Source organism: Salmo salar, chromosome 22, assembly GCF_965601325.2.
Source record: "Salmo salar chromosome 22, fSalSal1, whole genome shotgun sequence".
NCBI classification, from domain to species: Eukaryota; Metazoa; Chordata; class Actinopteri; order Salmoniformes; family Salmonidae; genus Salmo; species Salmo salar.
Window position 1 is genome coordinate 20,257,647 of NC_138312.1, and position 21,094 is coordinate 20,278,740.

At 41.6% G+C, this 21,094-nt stretch overlaps 1 protein-coding gene across 1 annotated transcript in view; it reads right to left on the reverse strand.

Annotated features, from left to right (window-relative positions):
* LOC106583036 (chemokine-like protein TAFA-1) overlaps nt 1–21,094 on the reverse strand; it is a 264,250-nt gene that overhangs the window by 9,100 nt on the left and 234,056 nt on the right. The window contains exons 3-5 of the mRNA XM_014166794.3: nt 16,587–16,727; nt 3,706–3,830; nt 2,032–2,122 (exon numbers count right to left, since the gene is read on the reverse strand). Of these exons, the coding sequence (XP_014022269.1) occupies nt 2,096–2,122; nt 3,706–3,830; nt 16,587–16,727 (293 nt within the window). The 3' untranslated portion in view covers nt 2,032–2,095. The remainder of the gene's footprint in view (nt 1–2,031; nt 2,123–3,705; nt 3,831–16,586; nt 16,728–21,094) is intronic.

Genomic DNA, 21,094 nt, shown 5'->3' on the forward strand with positions numbered 1-21,094 from the left:
GTCCATTGCTCATGTTTCTTGGCCCAAGCAAGTCTCTTCTTATTATTGGTGTCCTTTAGTAGTGGTTGCAGAAGTCTGTCTCCTCTGAACAGTTGATGTTGAGATGTGTCTGTTTTTTTTACATTTTCTTTTTTTAATTTAACCTTTATTTATACAGGTTTTTCTCATTGAGATAGCAATGCTTTTTCCAATAGCAGCAGGGGAACAAAGTTTCAGACAAAACAACTTACATACACTAAACACAACATTAAAAAAACTATAGACACACATGCAGTACAACAACTACATATTACGTAAAAAAAACACGAATGTCACGACTAGAAAACAGCTGTCCTAAAGACAATTACACTCGTGATAGTTACATCGATCAAGTGTTAAAACTCCACCAACGTGACTAGATCATCACATTTTCAAATGTTCAGGAGAGAATTCCAAAACCACAGAGCTGAGTACCTAAAACTATTTCTACCATGACCTGTTCTAATTCTTGGTACTGTTAAAAGCAATTGAGAATGGGACCGTAATTTATATTTATTTACCGACCTGATTAAAAAAGAACAGAGAAAGTGGCATTTTACCCAGTATGGCCTTATAAGTCAGTGTATACCAGTGTTTAAGCCTACGCAAGGTCAATGACGACCAGCCAATGACGCTGTAGAGATCACAATGATGTGTTCGACGTTTTTGATTGGTAACGAACCTGAGGGCCGCATGATATACTGACTCAAGTGCTCTCAGGGGAGGGGTTGAGGCCTGCATATATATATACTACTGTTCAAAAGTTTGGGGTCACTCAGAATTGTCCTTGTTTTTGAAAGAAAAGCAAATTTTTGGTCCATTAAAATAACATCAAATTGATCAGAAATATAGTGTAGACTTTGTTAATTTTGTAAATGGTTATTGTAGCTGACTTTTAATGGAATATCTACATACGGGTACAGAGGCCCATTATCAGCAACCATCACTCCTGTGTTCCAATGGCACGTTGTGTTAGCTAATCCAAGTTTATCATTTTAAAATGCTAATTTATCATTAGAAAACCCTTTTGTAATTATGTTAGCACAGCTGAAAACTGTTGTCCTGATTAAAACTGGCCTTCTTTAGACTAGTTGAGGATCTGGAGCATCAGCATTTGTGGGTTTGACTACAGGCTCCAAATGGCCAGAAACAAATACCTTTCTTCTGAAACTCATCAGTCTATTCTTGTTCTGAGAAATGAAGGCTATTCCATGCAAGAAATTGCCAAGAAACTGAAGATCTCGTACAACGCAGTGTACTATTCCCTTCACAGAACAGTGAAAACTGGTTCTAACCAGAATAGAAAGAGGAGTGGAAGGCCCCTGTGCACAACTGAGCAAGAGGACAAGTACATTAGAGTGTCTAGTTTGAGAAACAGACGCCTCACAAGTCCTCAACTGGCAGATTCATTAAATATTACCCTTCTAAACACCAGTCTCAACGTCAACAGCAAAGAGGTGACTCCGGGATGCTGGCCTTCTAGGCAGAGTTCCTCTGTCCAGTGTCTGTGTTCTTTTGCCCATCTTAATATTTTATTTTTATTGGCCAGTCTGAGATATGGCTTTTCTTTGCAACTCTGCCTAGAAGGTCAGCATCCCGGAGTCGCCAATGATTCTATGATTCCATGTTTGTTATTTCATAGTTTTGATGTCTTCACTATTATTCTACAATGTAGAAAATAGTACAAATAAAGAAAAACCCTGGAATGAGAAGGTGTGTCCAAACTTTTGACTGGTACTGTACATGAGATAGTTCTTAAATTGTTGACGAACGTAATTTATATTGCTCGTGTTGCATGTGTTGTGTGTGTTATACTGTAATCTTGAGTAGAAGGGAGAGCGCATAGTATTTGTGTCATTTTGCCTAATTATGCACATACTGTAAACACACACAGTGGAATATTTTTCACTGAGTATTTGAGTTAATGAGAAGCCAATGAACATAAGTCAGTCAGTCACACTCCTATAGTTGTTTAGTGAAGTGCACATGAAGAAAAGCTGGAGAGAGACTAACCTTTACAGAAGCAAGAATGCAGCTCAGTTTCTGTTGAAGCATCCTCTGCATTTTGCTTCCAGAGCTAAAAAGGTGAGTATGGCGCAGTGTTCTGCAAAGAGAGGGTCAAGAGAAAATGTTGATGTGGATATTTAGGAGTATATCCTTTCGTAGAGCCTTTGACCTCTGACCCTAATGCACACGCACAGGATCCCTTCCTGTTCACTGACTTCAGATCACTTCTAGTACTGCACATAGTAATTGATTCATATGATGAGCGTTTAGGACAGTGGTTCTCAAACCTCTCCTCGGGGATGGCCAGACATTTCAACATTTTGTTGTGGCCTTGAATTAGCTTGCCTGATTCATGTATTCAACGGGTGCCTGGATAGGTAGTTTAGGTATCAGCTAACCACATCATATGTTTTAGCAATCTGGTGCCCGATGGCACAGTCGATGACGTGTCACGCAACCATTGGTTGATGCACGCAATGTCTGAGCAGAGGAACGCGACCAAGGATTTGATGATTAGTTGACAATTTGAATCAGGTGTGCTAGCTCTGGAATAGATCAAACACATAGGATGGTAGGGGGTCCCCAAGGAGAGGTTTGTGAACCACTGTTTTAGGAAATATGCTTGGCAACGAGAGGGTTCGTCCAAGGTTACATCCAACTTATGAAACGCATTTCACGTTGTTGTCCAAAGAATGCATTCTGAGAGGCGTTCTTAAAGTTTGCTTACCTTGACAGGTTGGCAAAATCGTACCATCCGGTCAACTTCTTTTCACTTTTAGGGCTTGGAATAGCATGCAAGTATAGACTGTGTATTGCATAAGCAAGCGGAACAACCTTGAGAAACCCTGTGTGGTCTAACCTTCCCTGGCTGTTCCTGTCACCATTATCACATTAGTCTCTATTTCTATTCAGTCTTGGTCACGAATCACTAAGAGAAGCGGGAGGCTGCACCCATAGAATGAATACAAATCTGCCGATCAACCTGTCACAGTGTGTTAGATGAGCTCACTTTATTCCTTTTATTATTTTCATTTCTTACGACCGATTCTTCATCTTGTTTTTTTTACAGACTGCCTGGCAGTGGAAAGGCACTTGCTCTTAAGTTTATCTTCTAAAAGAGTTTACCCCTCAGGCAAAAACACGTTGTTTTTCACTGCCTTGCTTACACTTTTCTGGCGCAGGTCATTGGATATTCTGCTTACAGTTTAAAAAGCCCACCTCACCAGAACAAACACATGCACAATACGTGTCAAGTGCACACTTTATTCCCACTGAACTCTGCTTGAGTTTTAAAAATGTAGGTTTCTTCATATGAAATAACAGGAGACGATTCAGGAGACGATTACCCAAATGATAGGAATGGGAAAGGAGATGAGCACCTACCACAGTATACCAGTGGATGTACCAAAGCATTTATATCAGAACTGTCTTGTCTAGCTATGGTCACTCAGGTTCTATTTACCGCCTGATAGGTTGTTGTGGTTGTTGTTGTTGTTGTTTTCTAGTGAGGGCTTCTCACCACGACTCACTTAACCAACAGATTCACAAAGCTTATCTGACACATCCATAGCCATTGTGAGAGAGTAGCCTATGTGTGCTGTGTTGATGTGTATATGTGCTGTGTGTGTGCTGTGTTCAGTGTGATGTGTGTGTTTGTCTAGGGCCATAGCAGAGTCTCACCCTTGTGGTCTTGATCTTGTTCCCAGAGGAGCACATCCATCCAGAGTTATCAGGCAGAGTCTTACACTCCTCTCCCTCCAGACATGGCTCCATCTCACACCACCACTTCCCAATCACAATGGACGCTGCCGGGGGGAGAGAGAGACAGAGAGAGAGGGCTGAGTCCAACCTGTCATTACACACAAAATTGGTACACAGGCGTGGGCAACAGACACAAACACATTGAGGATAATTCCAGCTTTTCAGTATGATGAAAAAGTCCTCAAGTGAACAGACTATGGTGATAAGACCCACACATGTTTCTAAATGAATGTTTTCTCATCCTTCCTCGCTCAGAGCAATTTGTACAGTTTGTGAAATGAATCTCGGTGTTGACAATAATGTCTTGCCCAAACAGTGATTAATCATTATTTTGTTTTGATATAGTAACATTGCATGGAGAAGCAGTAATCTTATTTTTAATCAAAACTAATTGCCTCTCATTAACATCTACAAAATACGTCCTCTAGCTATTAGACAAAACAAATAAGGTTCTTTCCCGTCTTCTCATCGAGATGTTGGCGTGTTTGTGTGTGAACATCTGCCTGTGCGTGTGCACCTATTGCATGTCTACCACAGGAATTCACAAAGTGGTTTCTGTGACATTCAAACTTAGAAAGTATGTGCTTTGTGTCACCCATGTGCCGTTATGCTTCTGTTTCCAGTGATAGAAATGTCTTGTATAGAACCTTCATTCCCATTGAAGGCAATGAGCCAGTCTGGTGTTTGTCCTGCATGATCTTCTTTTCACCCAGAAATGTACTACTGTACTTATTATTATTTTCTTTTAAATGCACATGTTTAGCATTAGATTGAATGCATCTCTTTGCTTAGCTTACCTTCCTAAAGTTTTTCCATTCCCCTGTAACTGGATAGGATTGGAAGTTTGAATGTCTGAGTCAAGATAGACATATTGGGGTTTAGCAACTCACATCCTGTTTCACCTTTCTGGTAAAGTTTTTCTGTAGTCGGTGTAACCAAGGTTACAGGGTAGCAAGTCTTTGTAAGCACCTCTTCAGAAATGTAGGGCACAGTAAAGCTCCTGTGCCTTGTGGTACAAACTGTAGAAACATACGGAGCACGAACAGGCTGAACTGTAGCCTACTTTTCAAACACTGGACACATACACACTCCTCACAGTCCGAGAAGAACTGACTCATACAGTCGCTGCATTGGCTTTATAGAAACCACAGAGACTCCTCGGTGAAGTATCAGCAATCCCAGGCTGATGCTTCCCCTCCCCCTAAAGATGGCCTAACCGTGTGCTGAAGCTACCAGAGCTAGCAGAGCCCAGAGCAAAGCGTTATCTTCCTCCGCACACCAACCAAACACACATTAACCATAGGCTCCCCCGTGGCTGTTCACCACATACAGTAATTACCACACACTCATCTGTCATATCTCTTTCTCTCTCTCTCTCTGTCTCTCTCTCTCTCTCTCTCCCCCTTTTTCTCACACACTGTGTAGCTTCACTAAATATGCATCCCATCTTAATCACACAGCAATCCCATGTGTGATGGCAGGAAACATTATCTCACCATGAGGTCTTTCTGAGATGCTGCGATGTTGGATTCCATGCTATTCTAGTTAAGCCAGGGCTGAGCTGGACAAACACCATCAACTGTATAAAGTCTGGTGCTCCAGGCAATGCGTCTGATCGTTTTGTGCTGCAATGAGCCTGTTTTCTATTTACCTCATGATTTTTGTTATTGACAGCAGAACCTGGAAACCTTGAGAAGGATTTATGTTCAACACTTTGAATGCAGAATCCACTGAATTGAAAATGGTGAAGTAATACCTGCAAATATTTGTTTTTTTTTGGAATGGAAAGAGAGAGACAGAGACGGAGAAAAGAGAAGGAGAGAGAGGGAGAGCTGAGATTAAAATGCTGCCTCACCAGAGGGGTTGAAAGATGACCTGTAATTTGCATGAAAGATGAATGGTATTTACTATACTCCACGAAACATTGATTTCTCCTCACATTGTGTGCTGAGTGTCTACATCTGTGTTAGTCATTTCTATAGGGCCAGTCAATTGTATGTGCCTGTCAAACATGTCTCAGAGACAATAACTCTGCCCTCATTATAAACAGCATAACGGCTTTCTGTGCAAGATATATAAATAGCTCCAAGTCATTTCTACCACCGTTACAGTACCTTAGAGACAAGATGTCTATTGATAAGACAGTGGCAGACTTCTCCATCTCATTCAGAAGGTCATCATCGTAAAAGCTAAACTGAAACAATTTGAACCCGACTTAAATAGCAGGCCTTAACTTGGCAGCCCTTCTGTGTGATCCAGGATGTGTAGGGAGTCAGAGAGCCAGAGGGGCTAAAGGAGAGGCTCAGGGTTAATATGGAGCTCCAGATCCATTGAATCCAGGCCAGGACATCTCTCTCTTAGTGACCATGGCAGCTGGAAAAGTGCCAGTCTATGGGCTGGGATCCATTCCTCACTACCCAGCAGTCCACTCCACCCCTACCTCCCCCTTTCCCACTACCAACACTAAAGTCACAGCCACAGCGACTTCATGACCCCTCCTGTTTGCCCTCCTCTCCTGACGAGAACTATGGAGGGGATGTGGATTACTATAGCAGGACAGTGGTCCCTGGGTAAATGACCTACAGTGCAAGGCCGGGTCATCACAAAAATGTCTGTCTGTATGTCATACTTATTTCGCCTCTATGGCCTATTTATTGCCTTACCTCCCTAATCTTACTACATTTGCACACACTGTACATATACTTTTTCTATTGTGTTATTGACTGTACGTTTGTTTATCCCATGTGTAACTCTGTGTTGTTGTTTTTGTCGCACTGCTTTGCTTTATCTTGGCCAGGTCGCAGTTGTAAATGAGAACTTGTTCTCAACTGGCCTAACTGGTTAAATAAAGGTGAAATAAAATAAAATATTATTGGCATAATCATGATGGATCAAATTCTGCATTAGAGGTCTTCACGGGACCAAAACGTTTTCTATGTCACTGGTCTGAGGGTCTGATATGATTGTCATGGGTCTCGGGTATGTGCAATTTGAACTGACTTGTAGTGTCAGTCAATGAACTGACTTAATTAACTGACACTACTCTGAGTGAGCGAGTGAGTGACACGGGGAGCAGGGAGAAGACGCAATTGTAGATAGCTGTCACAGCAAGGTTATTTATCATTCAGTATGATTACATCGTACCTGTCTTGACTGCATCAAACCAGGAGACGCTAGTTAAGCTAGCTAGCTAGGCTAATTCAGGCTGCACGCGCTTTCTCGTCCTACACAGTTACAAATAACAACAACTCCATTCAGAATATTAAGTAGCAGCCTACCATTTGGCTCTTGGTTGTTGTAGCCTATCCTCAGTAGTGGAAAAAGTACCCAATTGTCATACTTGAGTAAATGTAAAGATACCTTAATAGAAAATGACTCAAGTAAAAGTGAAAGCCACCCAGTAAAATAATAAAGTATCCCAGTAAAATACTACTTGAGTAAAAGTCTAAAAGTATTTGGTTTTAAGTAAACTAAAGTATCAAAAGTAAATGTATTGCTAAAGTATACCTAAGTATCCGAAGTAAAAGTAAAAGTATGAATAATTTAAAATTCCTTTTAAATTAAGCAAATCAGACAGCACAATTGTATTTTTTATTTTATTTACGGATAGCCAGAGGCACACTCCAACACTCAGAAATAATTTACAAACAAAGTATTTGTGTTTAGTGATTCTGCCAGATCAGTGGCATTTGGTATTACCAGGGATGTTCTCTTGATAAGTGTGTGAATTGGACCATTTTCTGTCCTGCTAAGCATTCAAAATGTAATGAGGACTTTTGGCTGCCAAGGAAAATGTATGGAGTAAAAAGCATATTATTTTCTTTAGGAATGTAGTGAAGTAAAAGTAAAAGTTGTCAAAAATATAAATAGTAAAGTACAGATACCCCCAAAAGCGAATGAAGTAGTACTTTAAAGTATTTTTACTTAAGTACTTTACACCACTTCCTATCCTTCTCCTTTAACTTTTAATTCCATGTTCCATTGATTATATATCTCCTAACCTTTGCCACACATGGAGGCTCCGTGACTGTAGCCTATTGCCGCTTTGATGACGTGTGATTGGCCAACAACAACAACAAGCTACACGTGCCACGCGTCACTCTTGTGAAAAGCAAGAGCAGCAGAATAAATTATACAATTTCTCTCTTTCTACTGCTGCAGTCGCGTTTGGATCTGTGTGGATCCTTCTGGACAAGTCAGTTAAAACTACACATACCTGAGACCTGTGACAATCATATAAGATCCGACTCAGAGAGTGACAATACTTAGAATTCTGGATTCGGACCCCCTTGGTACAAGTGGATCCGTGAAGACCTCTATTCTACATGACAGATCTCTTAAAGCATAATCCACCTTTACATTGAGGTTAAGAACAAATTCATATTTACAATGATGGCCAGTGACGACTGGGAAGTGCGGTGCAATAAATACAGTAACAAAAAAACATTGAAATCATAGGACAAGACAGACATCACAACACAGAAGCACAGGGACATTATGACAAACACAAAGTCAATACAGAACAACATGGGCCAGCATCCCTGTGGAGCGCTTTCAAGACCTTGTAGAGACCAATTGTGTTAGTCATTTCAACGAATTGAGACTGTTCTGAGGGCAAAAGGGGGAGCAACTCAATATTAGGAAGGTGTTCTTAATGTTTTGTACACTCAGTGTAGAACGCATATGATGAGACGTGTAAGGGGAAAACCTGACGGCAGAATGATAAAGCATGTCTAGATTCTCAAGGGCTCCCTTGCATGCTGACCTGTAGATGACGTCCCCATAGTCAAGCATCCACACAGGGGTAGTTACAGTGTGTGATAGACTGAACCCAACACATGTCTGACAGGTAACACAATGTAACACAATGTAACACAATGTTTGAACACCTTGACAGATGAGCGAACATAATTGAATGTTGTCCCAGTTGAGTTTTGAGGGCATGCCTGAAGTTTCAATGAATAGTTAAAGCTGCAATGTGTACATTTTTGGGTGACCCGACCAAATTCCCATAGAAAGTTGTAGATCTGTCATTCCCAATGAAAGCACATCTAAGAAGCGGTAGATATGTTCTATCTGCGCTATTTCTATACTTCGTGTTCTTAAGTTTTGTTTTTGAGTATTTTACTTTAGGTTTTGTACAGCAGTTTCAAACAACTGAAAATAGATTATTTTTGGTTATTGAACATATATTTCACATCAGTTTAGATGGTACAATGATTCTCTACACTATACATGGACTGGACTTACTTGAAATGAATCAATGGCCTTTTCCTATGTCTTGGCTTTTCTGCAGGTGTTGGGGGCATGGATCAATAGTTTACACTGGATAACGGGGAACTCTCTCTGCCTCTCTCTAACGCCCCTCTGGCCCTCCAGTGCCCCTCTGTCTGGCACCATGTCCCTCCAGCCTCTAATAGTCAGCAGCACTCTTCTACTCTCCAATCAATCTACAGTACCTCAACACTCGGTGTCTGTGTCTCTAACCCATCACTCATTTATTTCCAAATCAATCAGTCATGGGAGTCCTATCTCACCAGACCAGTAACAAACCCCCAAACTGGGCATAATGAGCTGATGTTTTAATGAAGAGGCCTGATCCGTCCTTACACAGAGAGATGAGCCTGGCTGAAGTCCCAGGGAGACTAGCCATTTTGTAATGGCAGTAATAAGACTGGGGAAGGTCAACAGAGCTGGAATAATGAAGCCAGTGTGTGATTATGGAGGGGCCGAGACAGAGACCCTAGATCTGAGGTCATTATTTTGTATTAATCGCTGCTCTGCACAGTACCAGACTGGCTCTTGATTAGCTACACAGACACTATTGTTTGGCCTCTCAATTATTACATGTCCAAGATTTTACAATCATAACGACTACCCAGGGACTACAGCCTGTATTTATGGAATGTGAAAAGTGTATATTTGCGTGTGTGAGTGTGTGTGTGTGTGTGTGTGTGTGTGTGTGTGTGTGTGTGTGTGTGTGTGTGTGTGTGTGTGTGTGTGTGTGTGTGTGTGTGTGTGTGTGTGTGTGTGTGTGTGTGTGTGTGTGTGTGTGTGTATTGTATGTGTATGTGTATGTGCTTGTAATAGTGTTTTCTTTTTCTTGAAGTGTGCCCGAGTGGTCATTGTAGAACTGTATCACCTCTGGTGAGAGTTTTTGAATTTCCCATGACTTGTCAATTGTAACCTGTACAATTGCTCTTGCAAAAAGAATGTTGACAATGGATGGAACTTTAAAGTGTCCAGACGTGAAGTAGTATATGTGGAATTATGCAGAGCGTAGAACACAAAGAATAGCCCTGGCTGGCTGAATGACTTGCTGAGCACTTCCTCTCTTGTCAGTTGATTTGTCAAGTGTCCAATGATGCCCGCTTTTACGGAAGAGTTTTGTGGAATGCAACAAAGTTGGAGGATGTTAGCTTCCTGGTTCTATTCAATAAGAAAAATAAACAACTCTGACTCAGGCATCCTTTAGTATTTGTACAATTTTTACTTTGCTCGTGTCGGCGGGCGTGCAGCGAGGGAGGAGGCATTGTTTTTCTACAGGAGCTACAGCCCTGTTCTGCTGACCTTGTATTGGCACCAGGTTGAGGCCTTGCAGGCTTACTCATCACAAGTGGGTCTATAACTGAGTAAAGCATGCTGGGAAAGACAGAGGTCTTCCAATAAGTGAATTTGATGTTCATTTTGTGTGACTTTGTTTAGATGTCATTGGATTGAAGCCAGGTCTGAAGCATTGTTTTAATGCAGCCAGCACAAGTGTGTGTGTATAAAGAATGCATCTCCTCTGTATAGTCTGAGCAGTGTGTACAGTACACATGTTGTAGAAGAAAATTATTTTATTCTTGCCTTTCTTGATGATCCTGCTGAATCATATTATGAAATGCACTGAGTATACCAAACATTACGAACAGCTTTGTAGTATTGAGTTGTACCCCCTTTTGCCCTCAGAACAGCCTCAATTCGTTGAGCATGGACTCTACAAGGTGTCGAAGCGTTCTACTGGGATGCTGGCCCATGTTGACTCCAATGCTTCCCACAGTTGTGTCAAGTTGGCTGGATGTCCTTTGGGTGGTGGAATATTCTGGAAATACACACTGGAAATTGTTGAGTGTGAAAAACCCAGCAGCGTTGCAGTTCTTGACACAAACCGTTCAAAGGCACTTAAATATTTAGTCTTGATCCATTCAACCTCTGAATGGCACACATACACAATCCATGTCTCATTCGTCTCAAGGCGTATGTATCCTTCTTAAACATGTCTCCTCTCCTTCATCTACATGGATTGGAGCGGATTTAACAAGTGACATCAATAAAGGATCATAGCTTTCACATGGATTCACCTGGTCAGCCTATGTCTTGGACAGAGCAGGTGTTCTTATTGTTTTGTATACTCAGTGTATGTAGCATGTCACATCTTCAGATATAATGAAGTAAGTATTCTCTTTGAAACATTGATATCACTAATGATGGGAATGGCCTTGCGTAGGGAAAATACTATCTTTTGAAGGGCCTTTTCAAACTATGTAGTTTATTCCGAGTGCTTTTGATATTCTGTAGCTATTTAGATGGTTCTTTTGATCAGCAGAGTGTATGGAGGAATCAGGCATCTCTTTCCACCCTTGAAGTAGCTAGCGTCCATGTGTCGTTTCCCCCTGGACGTTGCTCAAATGTACCATGACAACCTGTCATGCTCAGTATTACCCGCCCACAGCCAAACAGAAGGGTTTATTCTCCATCAGTGGCTAGCACCACACTTAATATGCCCAAGAGGGAAAATAAATGTGTGTCTGTGTGTGTACTGTACAGTATGTGTATGTATGAGAGAAAGTGTCTGTGTATTGCTTGTGACAAGATATCATCATTGCTACAGTATAAATAGTATGTGCGCTGTCTGTGGCAGGGTGCAAACAGCATTCTGGACGTGTGTGTGTGTGTGTGTGTGTGTGTGTGTGTGTGTGTATGTGTATGTGTGTGTGTGTGTGTGTGTGTGTGTGTGTGTGTGTGTGTGTGTGTGTGTGTGTGTGTGTGTGTGTGTGTGTGTGTGTGTGTGTGTGTGTGTGTGTGTGTGTGTGTGTGTGTACAGTGTTTGTGCGCTTGCATTTCTCATAGCAGGATAAAAGCAGTGGTGCCGTGACAGGCGCCTAATTTGAGCATATTGCATTGGCCTAGCATGGGCTGTGAGAAATAAGCCTGAGTGTTTGACTTGTTAAAAGGGATGTTCCTCACTAAAAGCCTTGTTGGCCCTGACATAACTGGGACGTAGTTCTACTTGTCAAAGCTAATAATCAATTCCCATGCAGGGATAAGCTTACAGCACTCCCCCACTGAGTATGTGAGGCACCAGCCTCCAACACAAGCACCACATTCCCATGCATTAATAAATACCCCAATCATTTACCAATCCCAGAGGAAGAATCACTCAAAAATACACATCTCGCATATCCACAAAGGAGTAAATATTACATATAAAAGAATGGAACTGGAACTGTTTTATCTTAATGCAGTCTTTTTTCTCTGTTCTGTTTAGGGGTTTGCCTGTAGGATGCTAATGACAGTTAATACACCTGTCTCAAAGGAGAGTAATCGATCTCTACGTCTTGCCACTCAGTACAGGACTTGGTGCATGTGTAGGGAAGATAGGGTGCTGTGTGTGTGTGTGTCTGTGTCTGTGTCGATGGGACAAACACAGCAGGTATCCACTGGAGGGTAAGATGAGCCCGGCTGGGTAGCAGCATCGTTACTCATCGTAGATGCTGCATTAATAATAGGAGACCTGGAGATGAGTTCCATCTGGGCCAGTGCACCCCACCATGCCCCACCCCACCACTGAGGGGACAGTCACGGGACATTGACTACACAGGTCTATAATCCCTCACAGAGTTGAACAGGGACCCGCAGGCTCCACACAAACAACTTTCAGAATGAGTTCACACACTAAAGTCTTGACACTTTCAATGATTTTCCTTGATTGCGGACTCTTTTGTTACCTGTGTATTGTACCAACTGGTTCTATTCCCTGAGCCGACTAGGTACAAAAATCTGTTGGTGTGCCCTTGAGCAAGGCACTTAACCCTAATTGCTCCTGTAAGTCGCTCTGAATAAGAGCGTCTGCTAAGTGACAAAAATGTAAATGCAAAGTTATGATCATCTGAGTACAAAATGGCATCTGTTTTTCTCTGTCATTTCACCTGGTTCTATGAAAGAGGGATAGGCACCACTGGCACACTTCCTCCCTCCTTCTGGGGTGCCGTGGTGCTCACTGCTGGAACATCGCTGCTCAGTGACTTGTCAGTTCCATTTCCATCCCCTCTCTCTATATAACAGGCTGTTAATTAATACAGTAACAGGTACAGGGATTCTTTCCTCACTGCAGGAGCCAGGAGCACCGAGGCATGAAGTGTCTCCCAGCCCTCTCTTCCCCCCTCTGCATCCCCCCTATCCCCTTCTCCTACCGTCTCCATTCATTCTCCCCTCCCCACCACCTCACTCCCCATCCTCTCAACTCTCCTCATATCTTGATCATATCAAACGCTATCACACCAAGGCAATGTAAGGATATCAATCCATCTAACATACTGCACTATATCCTTTCATTCAGGTGGGTTTTCCCTTTGTGAAATGCACTAAATAACATGTTGGGCGCGTTCCTATGCTCAGACATTGTGGATGCTTGACAGAGCTTACAACGGCTGGATAGGTATTTGAAGTATCAGCTAAAGCAATATACAGTTGAAGTCGGAAGTTTACATACACTTAGGTTGGAGTCATTAAAACTCGTTTTTTAAACCACTCCACAAATTTCTTGTTAACAAACTATAGTTTTGGCAAGTCGGTTAGGACATCTACTTTGTGCATGACACAAGTAATTTTTCCAACAATTGTTTACAGACAGATTATTTCACTTATAATTCACCTTATCACAATTCCAGTGGGTCAGACGTTTACAAACACTAAGTCGACTGTGCCTTTAAACAGCTTGGAAAATTCCAGAAAATGACGTCATGGCTTTAGAAACTTCTAAAAGGGCTAATTGACATAATGTGAGTCAATTGGAGGTGTACCTGTGGATGTATTTCAAGGCTTACCTTCAAACTCAGTGCCTCTTTGCTTGACATTATGGGAAAATCAAAAGAAATCAGCCAAGACCTCAGAAAAAATATTGTAGATCTCCACAAGTCTGGTTCATCCTTGGGAGCAATTTCCAAATGCCTGAAGGTACCACGTCATCTGTATTAACAATAGTACGCAAGTATAAACACCATGGGACCACGCAGCCTTCATACCGCTCAGGAAGAAGACGCGTTCTGTCTCCTAGAGATAAACGCACTTTGGTGCAAAAAGTGCAAATCAATCCCAGAACAACAGCAAAGGACCTTGTGAAGATGCTGGAGGAAACAGGTACAAAAGTATCTATATCCACAGTAAAACGAGTCCATAACGACATAACCTGAAAGGCCGCCCAGCAAGGAAGAACCCACTGCTCCAAAACCGCCATAAAAAAGCCAGACTACGGTTTGCAACTGCACATGGGGACAAAGATCGTACTTTCTGGAGAAATGTCCTCTAGTCTGATGAAACACAAATAGAACTGTTTGGCCATATTGACCAGGAGGCCTGCAAGCCGAAGAACACCATCCCAACTGTGAAGCACGGGAGGTGGCAGCATCATGTTGTGGGGATGCATTGCTGCAGGAGGGACTGGTGCACTTCACAAAATAGATGGCATGATGAGGGAGGAAAATTATGTGGATATATTGAAGCAACATCTCAAGACATCAGTCAGGAAGTTAAAGACTGGCCGCAAACGGTTCTTCCAAATCGACAATGACCCCAAGCATACTTCCAAATTTGAATGGGACAAAATTTACCCAACTTATTGTGGGAAGCTTGTGGAAGGCTACCCAAAACATTTGACCCAAGTTAAACAATTTAAAGGCAATGCTACCAAATACTAATTGAGTGTATGTAAACTTCTGACCCATTGGGAATGTGATGAAAGAAATAAAAGCTGAAATAAATCATTCTCTCTACTATTATTTTGACATTTCACATTCTTAAAATAAAGCGGTGATCCTAACTGACCTAAGACAGGGAATTTTTACTAGGATAAAATGTCAGGAATTGTGAATAACGGAGTTTAAATTTATTTGGCTAAGGTGTATGTAGACTCCCGACTTCAACTGTATGTCATAGCAATTTGTGATGACGTGGCACGCAACCATTGGTTGTTGCGTCACATCGCCTTAGCTGTGGAACACACCGGCTTTCTTAAATTTGGTAAGTCAACCAAGTTCGGAGTCCTTAACCTTTGGAGCTCAGTTCAGAACTTTCAAAAAGTTTACGCAGTTGGTTCCAAGGATGAATTTGCTTAGCTTTGTCTGTCTCATGTGTCAGATGTAGCTAAACAAGCCTATGAAATGGATTGAAGAGGGCAGACATACGCCTCCTCATAGTACCGTCATTCATGATGAAGACTGTGTCGTTCCTTTGTGAGGACAGTCTAGATTACTTTGGTCTTTGAGGAGTTTGAGGTGAAACAATAAACTGCATCAGGATAAATTAGTTCTGAAGGACCTAACTTCTCTGTTATGTTCTGTTCTATCTCACTGGGCTTGTGACTGCCTGTGGTCCTTTGCCCTGTTTCCCTGTAACTGCGTCACTCCGTTGATTATTTTCCTCAGGCATTTCAGGTGTGTCAGCCCAGGGGTTCCTAGACTTGTGCTTTTTATTTTTTCATTTATGAACCTAAGCTGCATTGGGCCATGCAATATGCAACATGGGTAATTCTCATGTGCTCAGCTGTGCATCTGAGGTATTGCTTGTCTCCCACAATCCTTTGCAGCACTCACCCAGATTCGATTTAGTCTCCATTTTAGAGTGCTTTGATATTATCTTAATTGACTTCATTAGGACTTCATTAGAGTATATTATTTGAAACTTTTGAAGTTTACCAGTAAACTACCAGAATGTTGGCATCTTTCAAGGATCATAGACTAGTATCGAGTGGCCCTTTTGGGATACTTCAGATTATCACAGGTGTCTGTAATTATCTCTGCCCCTTTGTGTGGCCTTATCACATGTAAACTATATGAAATAATTCAATAACATTTTAAAAAAAAATGAAATGACAAAGCTGTAAAACATTATCGTAAATATAAAACATCAACACCCTTGGTCGTTTAATATGAGGATTTCAGCATGGAATATCCTTCATATTTTTTTTTACACAGATTTATTTTACTATGTCAATATGTACTTGTTGTAAATGTTGTGGTGTCAAACTGGTGACAGTTGTGAAAAAAGTCAATAGTTGGACAAGTTGGAAAGGTAATTGAAAATGGTGCTTTTGTCCTTTCATTATTAAGACTATTTTATCTTGAACAATATGGTGTATCTACATGGACAATATGGACGAGATATAAAAATGAATACTATATATGACTACATTTTTTGAAAGTTATTCAAGTATAAATTACCTACATTTCTACAGATTGCCATAGATTTTCAGTTAATTACTAAAATTACTGAAGATTCCAGTAACGTGGGTAAAATACCGGTAGCTTTGCAACCCTACTCATGCAAGAACGAGCCACATTAGGTAGAAAGCTGCTGAAACACCTCAGCGTGTGGCAGTCTCATTCAAAAGTGTGTAAAAGCCAGCAATATTGTAATTACAATCAGCTATAAATGAGTGTAAAAAAGTACCTCAACACTACATTCAGATAACTACATCTTTTTAGAATATTAAGCCATATGTGATATTAAAAATGAAAAAGATGCTTTGAACATATCCTTACCATCCACACAAGAGGGTTTGTTGCGTGTTGTCCCGGCCACCTTTCCCGGTAGACAGGAGCACTTGACAGTCTGGGAGCGCTCCTCGATACGGTTCTTATTACAGCACCGGTGGGCTGCGATCACCTCACACGTACCTCCTTCTGAGGACACACAGACAGAGGGACAGAGACACATGGTTAGCTGACACATGGAGCTGAGGAGTTTGGTTGGTTAATTACTGTGGAACATATACTACAACGTCAAGAGTAGGGTTGATGTTTGATGATGTTTGGTATATGTACAAAATAGTGTTAGAAAGGGAATAAATCCCTGATGTGAATTCTATATAGACCAAATGATCGACAGTGTGCTAGAAAAATACATTGTACTAAATAGGCCCATAATGCTTCTTTTAATTAGCTTCTATGGTTACTCACTTCATCTTTTTAAATGACTACATTTATCTGAGGGTAAATACCTTTCTGTTGTTTTTAACAACCTGAACTTAATTAAATCATGAGTTCATATAAACACATACTACACATTTTAAAAATACTGCTGAAAATAAATGTAAGGCACATAAACATGAAATTACTATGTTATCCTCTTCACCACAGCATGCGCTGCAAATTGCCCCTAGAGGCATTTAGATGATTCTAATTTGACTCTCAGGGTGTTCCTCAATCCATTACAAATCACTCCCTGATGAGGAAATCATGCTCGGCTCTTGCATTAACGTGGCTCTCCTTACATCCCTGAGAGCCTGCATATGATAATCATCTGTTCCAGTAGGTTCAGGAGTGAAGGCCTGGAGAAACGGAGCAATTAAATCTCATTATTACAACACACACCAGGCCTTAACCAGGCTGACTGGGTTAAACCAGCCTCCACTAACAATGGCTCTCCTACAGAGGTGACATCATTTACAACAACAGCAGCACAATGGACCTCGTTCTGACAAAAGAGGGTGTCAAAATAATGTGGAGGAGAAATGTGCCACTGATGGGTCAAAGTAACAATAAGGATCACCCTGGGGAGCGAGGGGCTGATGGAACCTAGGGACGTCCCTCCTCTCCAAAAAATGGAGAGAGGAGAATGGAGAGAAAGAATGGATAGAGAGAGAGAGGGCAGGGGCCTGCCAGAGCCCCGACTGGGCCGGTGAGTAATGAGGGAGCCACTGGAAGTGCCCCTTTCACATAGTTATAAAGTGGCGTGCTAATGCAGCCAGCGGAGCTGCAGGAGAGGGGCCCTCCATCACCGTGTGGCCCTCTCCTCACGCCCCGGGAAAAACTCTTCATCTTCCTCTGACAGCCGTCACCACAGACACCATCGTCCAACAATTAAACTGGAGCTCACAGAGGAGAGGAGAGAGGGATGATCAGAGGGAGAATAGGTAAAATGGAACCAAAGAACACTTCCTCTTTTTGTAGCAGTGTGATTTTCTTCATGGTGGTATTGCATTTTAAACATGGTGGTAAAATCGTTATATTGTCTTATTGGAGGATGGCTGTGTAAATGTTTGAAGTGGCTGGATCTTGAAAAAAATATCTGAGCTGAGCTTGGTAACACTTTTCTGTTCACATTTTCATCAAGGTCTGCCATGCCCAGACCACAGGCAGTGGAGACTGGGATTAAAAGGAGTACATTTGCAGTTATGTTGGCCACCGCTGTCCTGCAGAATTAATGTCACTCTCCACAAGCTTCGTTTTTGATACAGTATATCGGGCCATGAGGCATAACACGAACCATAAAAGTGAGGAAAGAATCCCTTGAGTGCACTATATTTAAACCCTAAAACTCACAATATGTTGGATTTATTCAATATTTTACTGGTAGTTTCCTGCCTGGAGACATGCTTTCAAGCCTGTTGTAGAGGCAGCCCTCACAAAATGCCCACCTTCAAGTTCCGACTACTTAGGGAATATTTATCATACCCCCTGGCCTTTTGTCGATGTTGGTCAAAAACCACAATGATTCCATCAGACTCCTAAATGCTGAAAATGCATTGCTATGAGGAATCAATTATTCTGTCAATAAGAAATGCAAACCGGTGTGATGAACATGTACTGGTGTCCTCTCTTCATTTGATCACTGAGCATTTTCAAGGTTTAAAAAGGCTTCTAAAGTTTGTAATTTCCACTTAAATATGTCAGACTTGATTTGCCCTAATGAAAAATGTATCAACTCCTGCAAATATTTCCATTATTTATAATCCATATAATTCACATGTCCTGTTGCTGTAGGATTATTTTTCTGATGTGAGAAACTGGTCAAATTAAGATTGGACATCTGTATGAACTGCATTTCAAAGGACATTCAAAGAATATGGTATCATCTCTTCTTCCAAACTCATCTCTTCTATCTCACCTCCATATGGGATATTTGATCAAAACATGCGTGTGTGTTCTTGCATTTGGGCGTGCCTGTGTGTATGTGGATCTGCATGCATGCGTGTGTGTGAGTGTGTGTGCGTGCCTGTGTGTGCACGCGTGTGTGTATGTGTACTTGTATGCGCACGCATGTGTGTGTTATTTAGCTCCAGGCCCTGGGGTGAGATAAGCAGCTCTATGTCCAGCCATCAGCCAGGTGGACATTAGAGCAGTTAACTCAGTACCATCTGTGCAGACAGAGAATGTGAGCAGTACAATAGACCTGATCGGACACCATTGGGCCAGAGGGGAGTGATATGCAGAGGACAAATGGCCACTTGGACAGTACATTATGCTGTCCACATACAGTACACCTAAGCTCACTTGGACCATGTCAGCATGGGGCTAATACTTGTCTAATACACATTCTGAGCAGGTCATAATACATGCCTGTGTGTTGCATGCCTGTGTGTGTGCATCTGTTCCTGGCCTGTATGTGCACATTTGTGTGTGTGTCTGTGTATTTGTCTTTGTGTATGTGAATGTAAACAAGGTGCACTGTACATCTATGTGTGCAATTGCGCGTGCATGTGTGTTTGACGGATGGACCGTTCACAGGCTGTCACCCAGCTAGAAGGGTTCATCCAAACAGGTAAGATGGGGTAGGTGGTTCTGCTTTCTACCCTTCGGTGGGATGAGGTGAAGGGCATCAATGAGAGCATCGACTGGTCATTTTTCTCCTCGGAGCCCACAGTGACAGCAGTCATTAGGCAACTGGTTGAGGTGATTATGTTTAAGGAAATCAATTCTTCCTTGTCTTCAGCTTAGCCCAACGGCCAATTAAAACCCCACTAACGAAGGAGCGCTGGGATATGAAGAGAGAGAAGAGATGAGAAATGGAAGCTTACAGATCAGAGTCATTATTCACAGTAATGAATTAACCGCTCATGATTAAAAAGCAAAGAAACCCAAGTTTGAAATCAGTAGTAAGGTAGGATTGGATGTGTGCTGCATGGTGTGTATTGTATACACCCACGCATATGCACATTCCAGTATGAATCTCCTATGGCAACATCAGATGAAGAGAAAACTCACTGGAAAGAGAAGGAGCTTTGTGTTTTGACACTTTGGGGGACAGGGGTGTGCGGGCTACCAACTCCCCTCTCACTAAATCTGTCAATTTCAGACATGGCGACAATAGCACTGTTTTTGTCTATGTCAGTGCAGAGATAACAGAATGCCTCCCCAGAAAACCAAAATTGTGACTTATTTTAGGAAAGTAGGCGTATGTCGCGCGTCACTACTTCACAGGAGAATTTTTTTAATAAAAATGTGTTTTTTGGCAGAAATGCCTTCTGGAACATGTGAACTTTCATGTTCCTTAATTACAAACTTGATTGCCATATGTAAATACAAATAAAATGGTTAAATTATGATCTTAGTTGGTTTAGCCATGGAAAAAGACTGGAACCTTCCCGGTAGCCATGATTGGCTGAAATAATGGATGGGCTGGACATGCTGAGAGATGACTTTGGATTGGTCTGCCATGTAGCACGCTTCTGTCTATAACATGACCTGCTCAGAATGTGTAGGTAATCCTTTCTAACGTGTCTTTTTTGAAAGATTTCACAAAGAACTTCAAAGGTTTTGCTCTCCACTTTCTGCAGGACCAAGTTTTGAAATCAGTGGAATGCCCGGTGAAAGCAGAGTATGACAGCAAAGGAGATGGAGAAAAATCTGCCGTTTGATTGTAAATATGTGGAGTGAGTTAAAAAGAGAACACACAGGCTGTTTTATAAAACACCTGTCTCCGGATTACATCTTCAAACTAAGGGCAACTATGGCATCTGTGACAGAGAGGGAGAAGCATTCATTCTTGTATATGAGTAAAAGAGTCTAGCTAGCCACATTTGAAGATATTACATGTTTCTAGTTTTGTCAGAAAGTCATTTTCATGCAAGTTAAAGCGTACTGTTAGATAGCTAGCTAATGATTGCTGGCTGGCTTGCTAGCTAACGTTACATGTATGATCTGTGTAGTAATATTATTCGTATCTTAGAGCCATTTGCATTATTAGGTATAGCCTTATGTTAGCTAGCTAGCTAACATTGACCCTAGTTGATTAGCTACCTGCAGATTCACGCAGGGTAGTAACATTA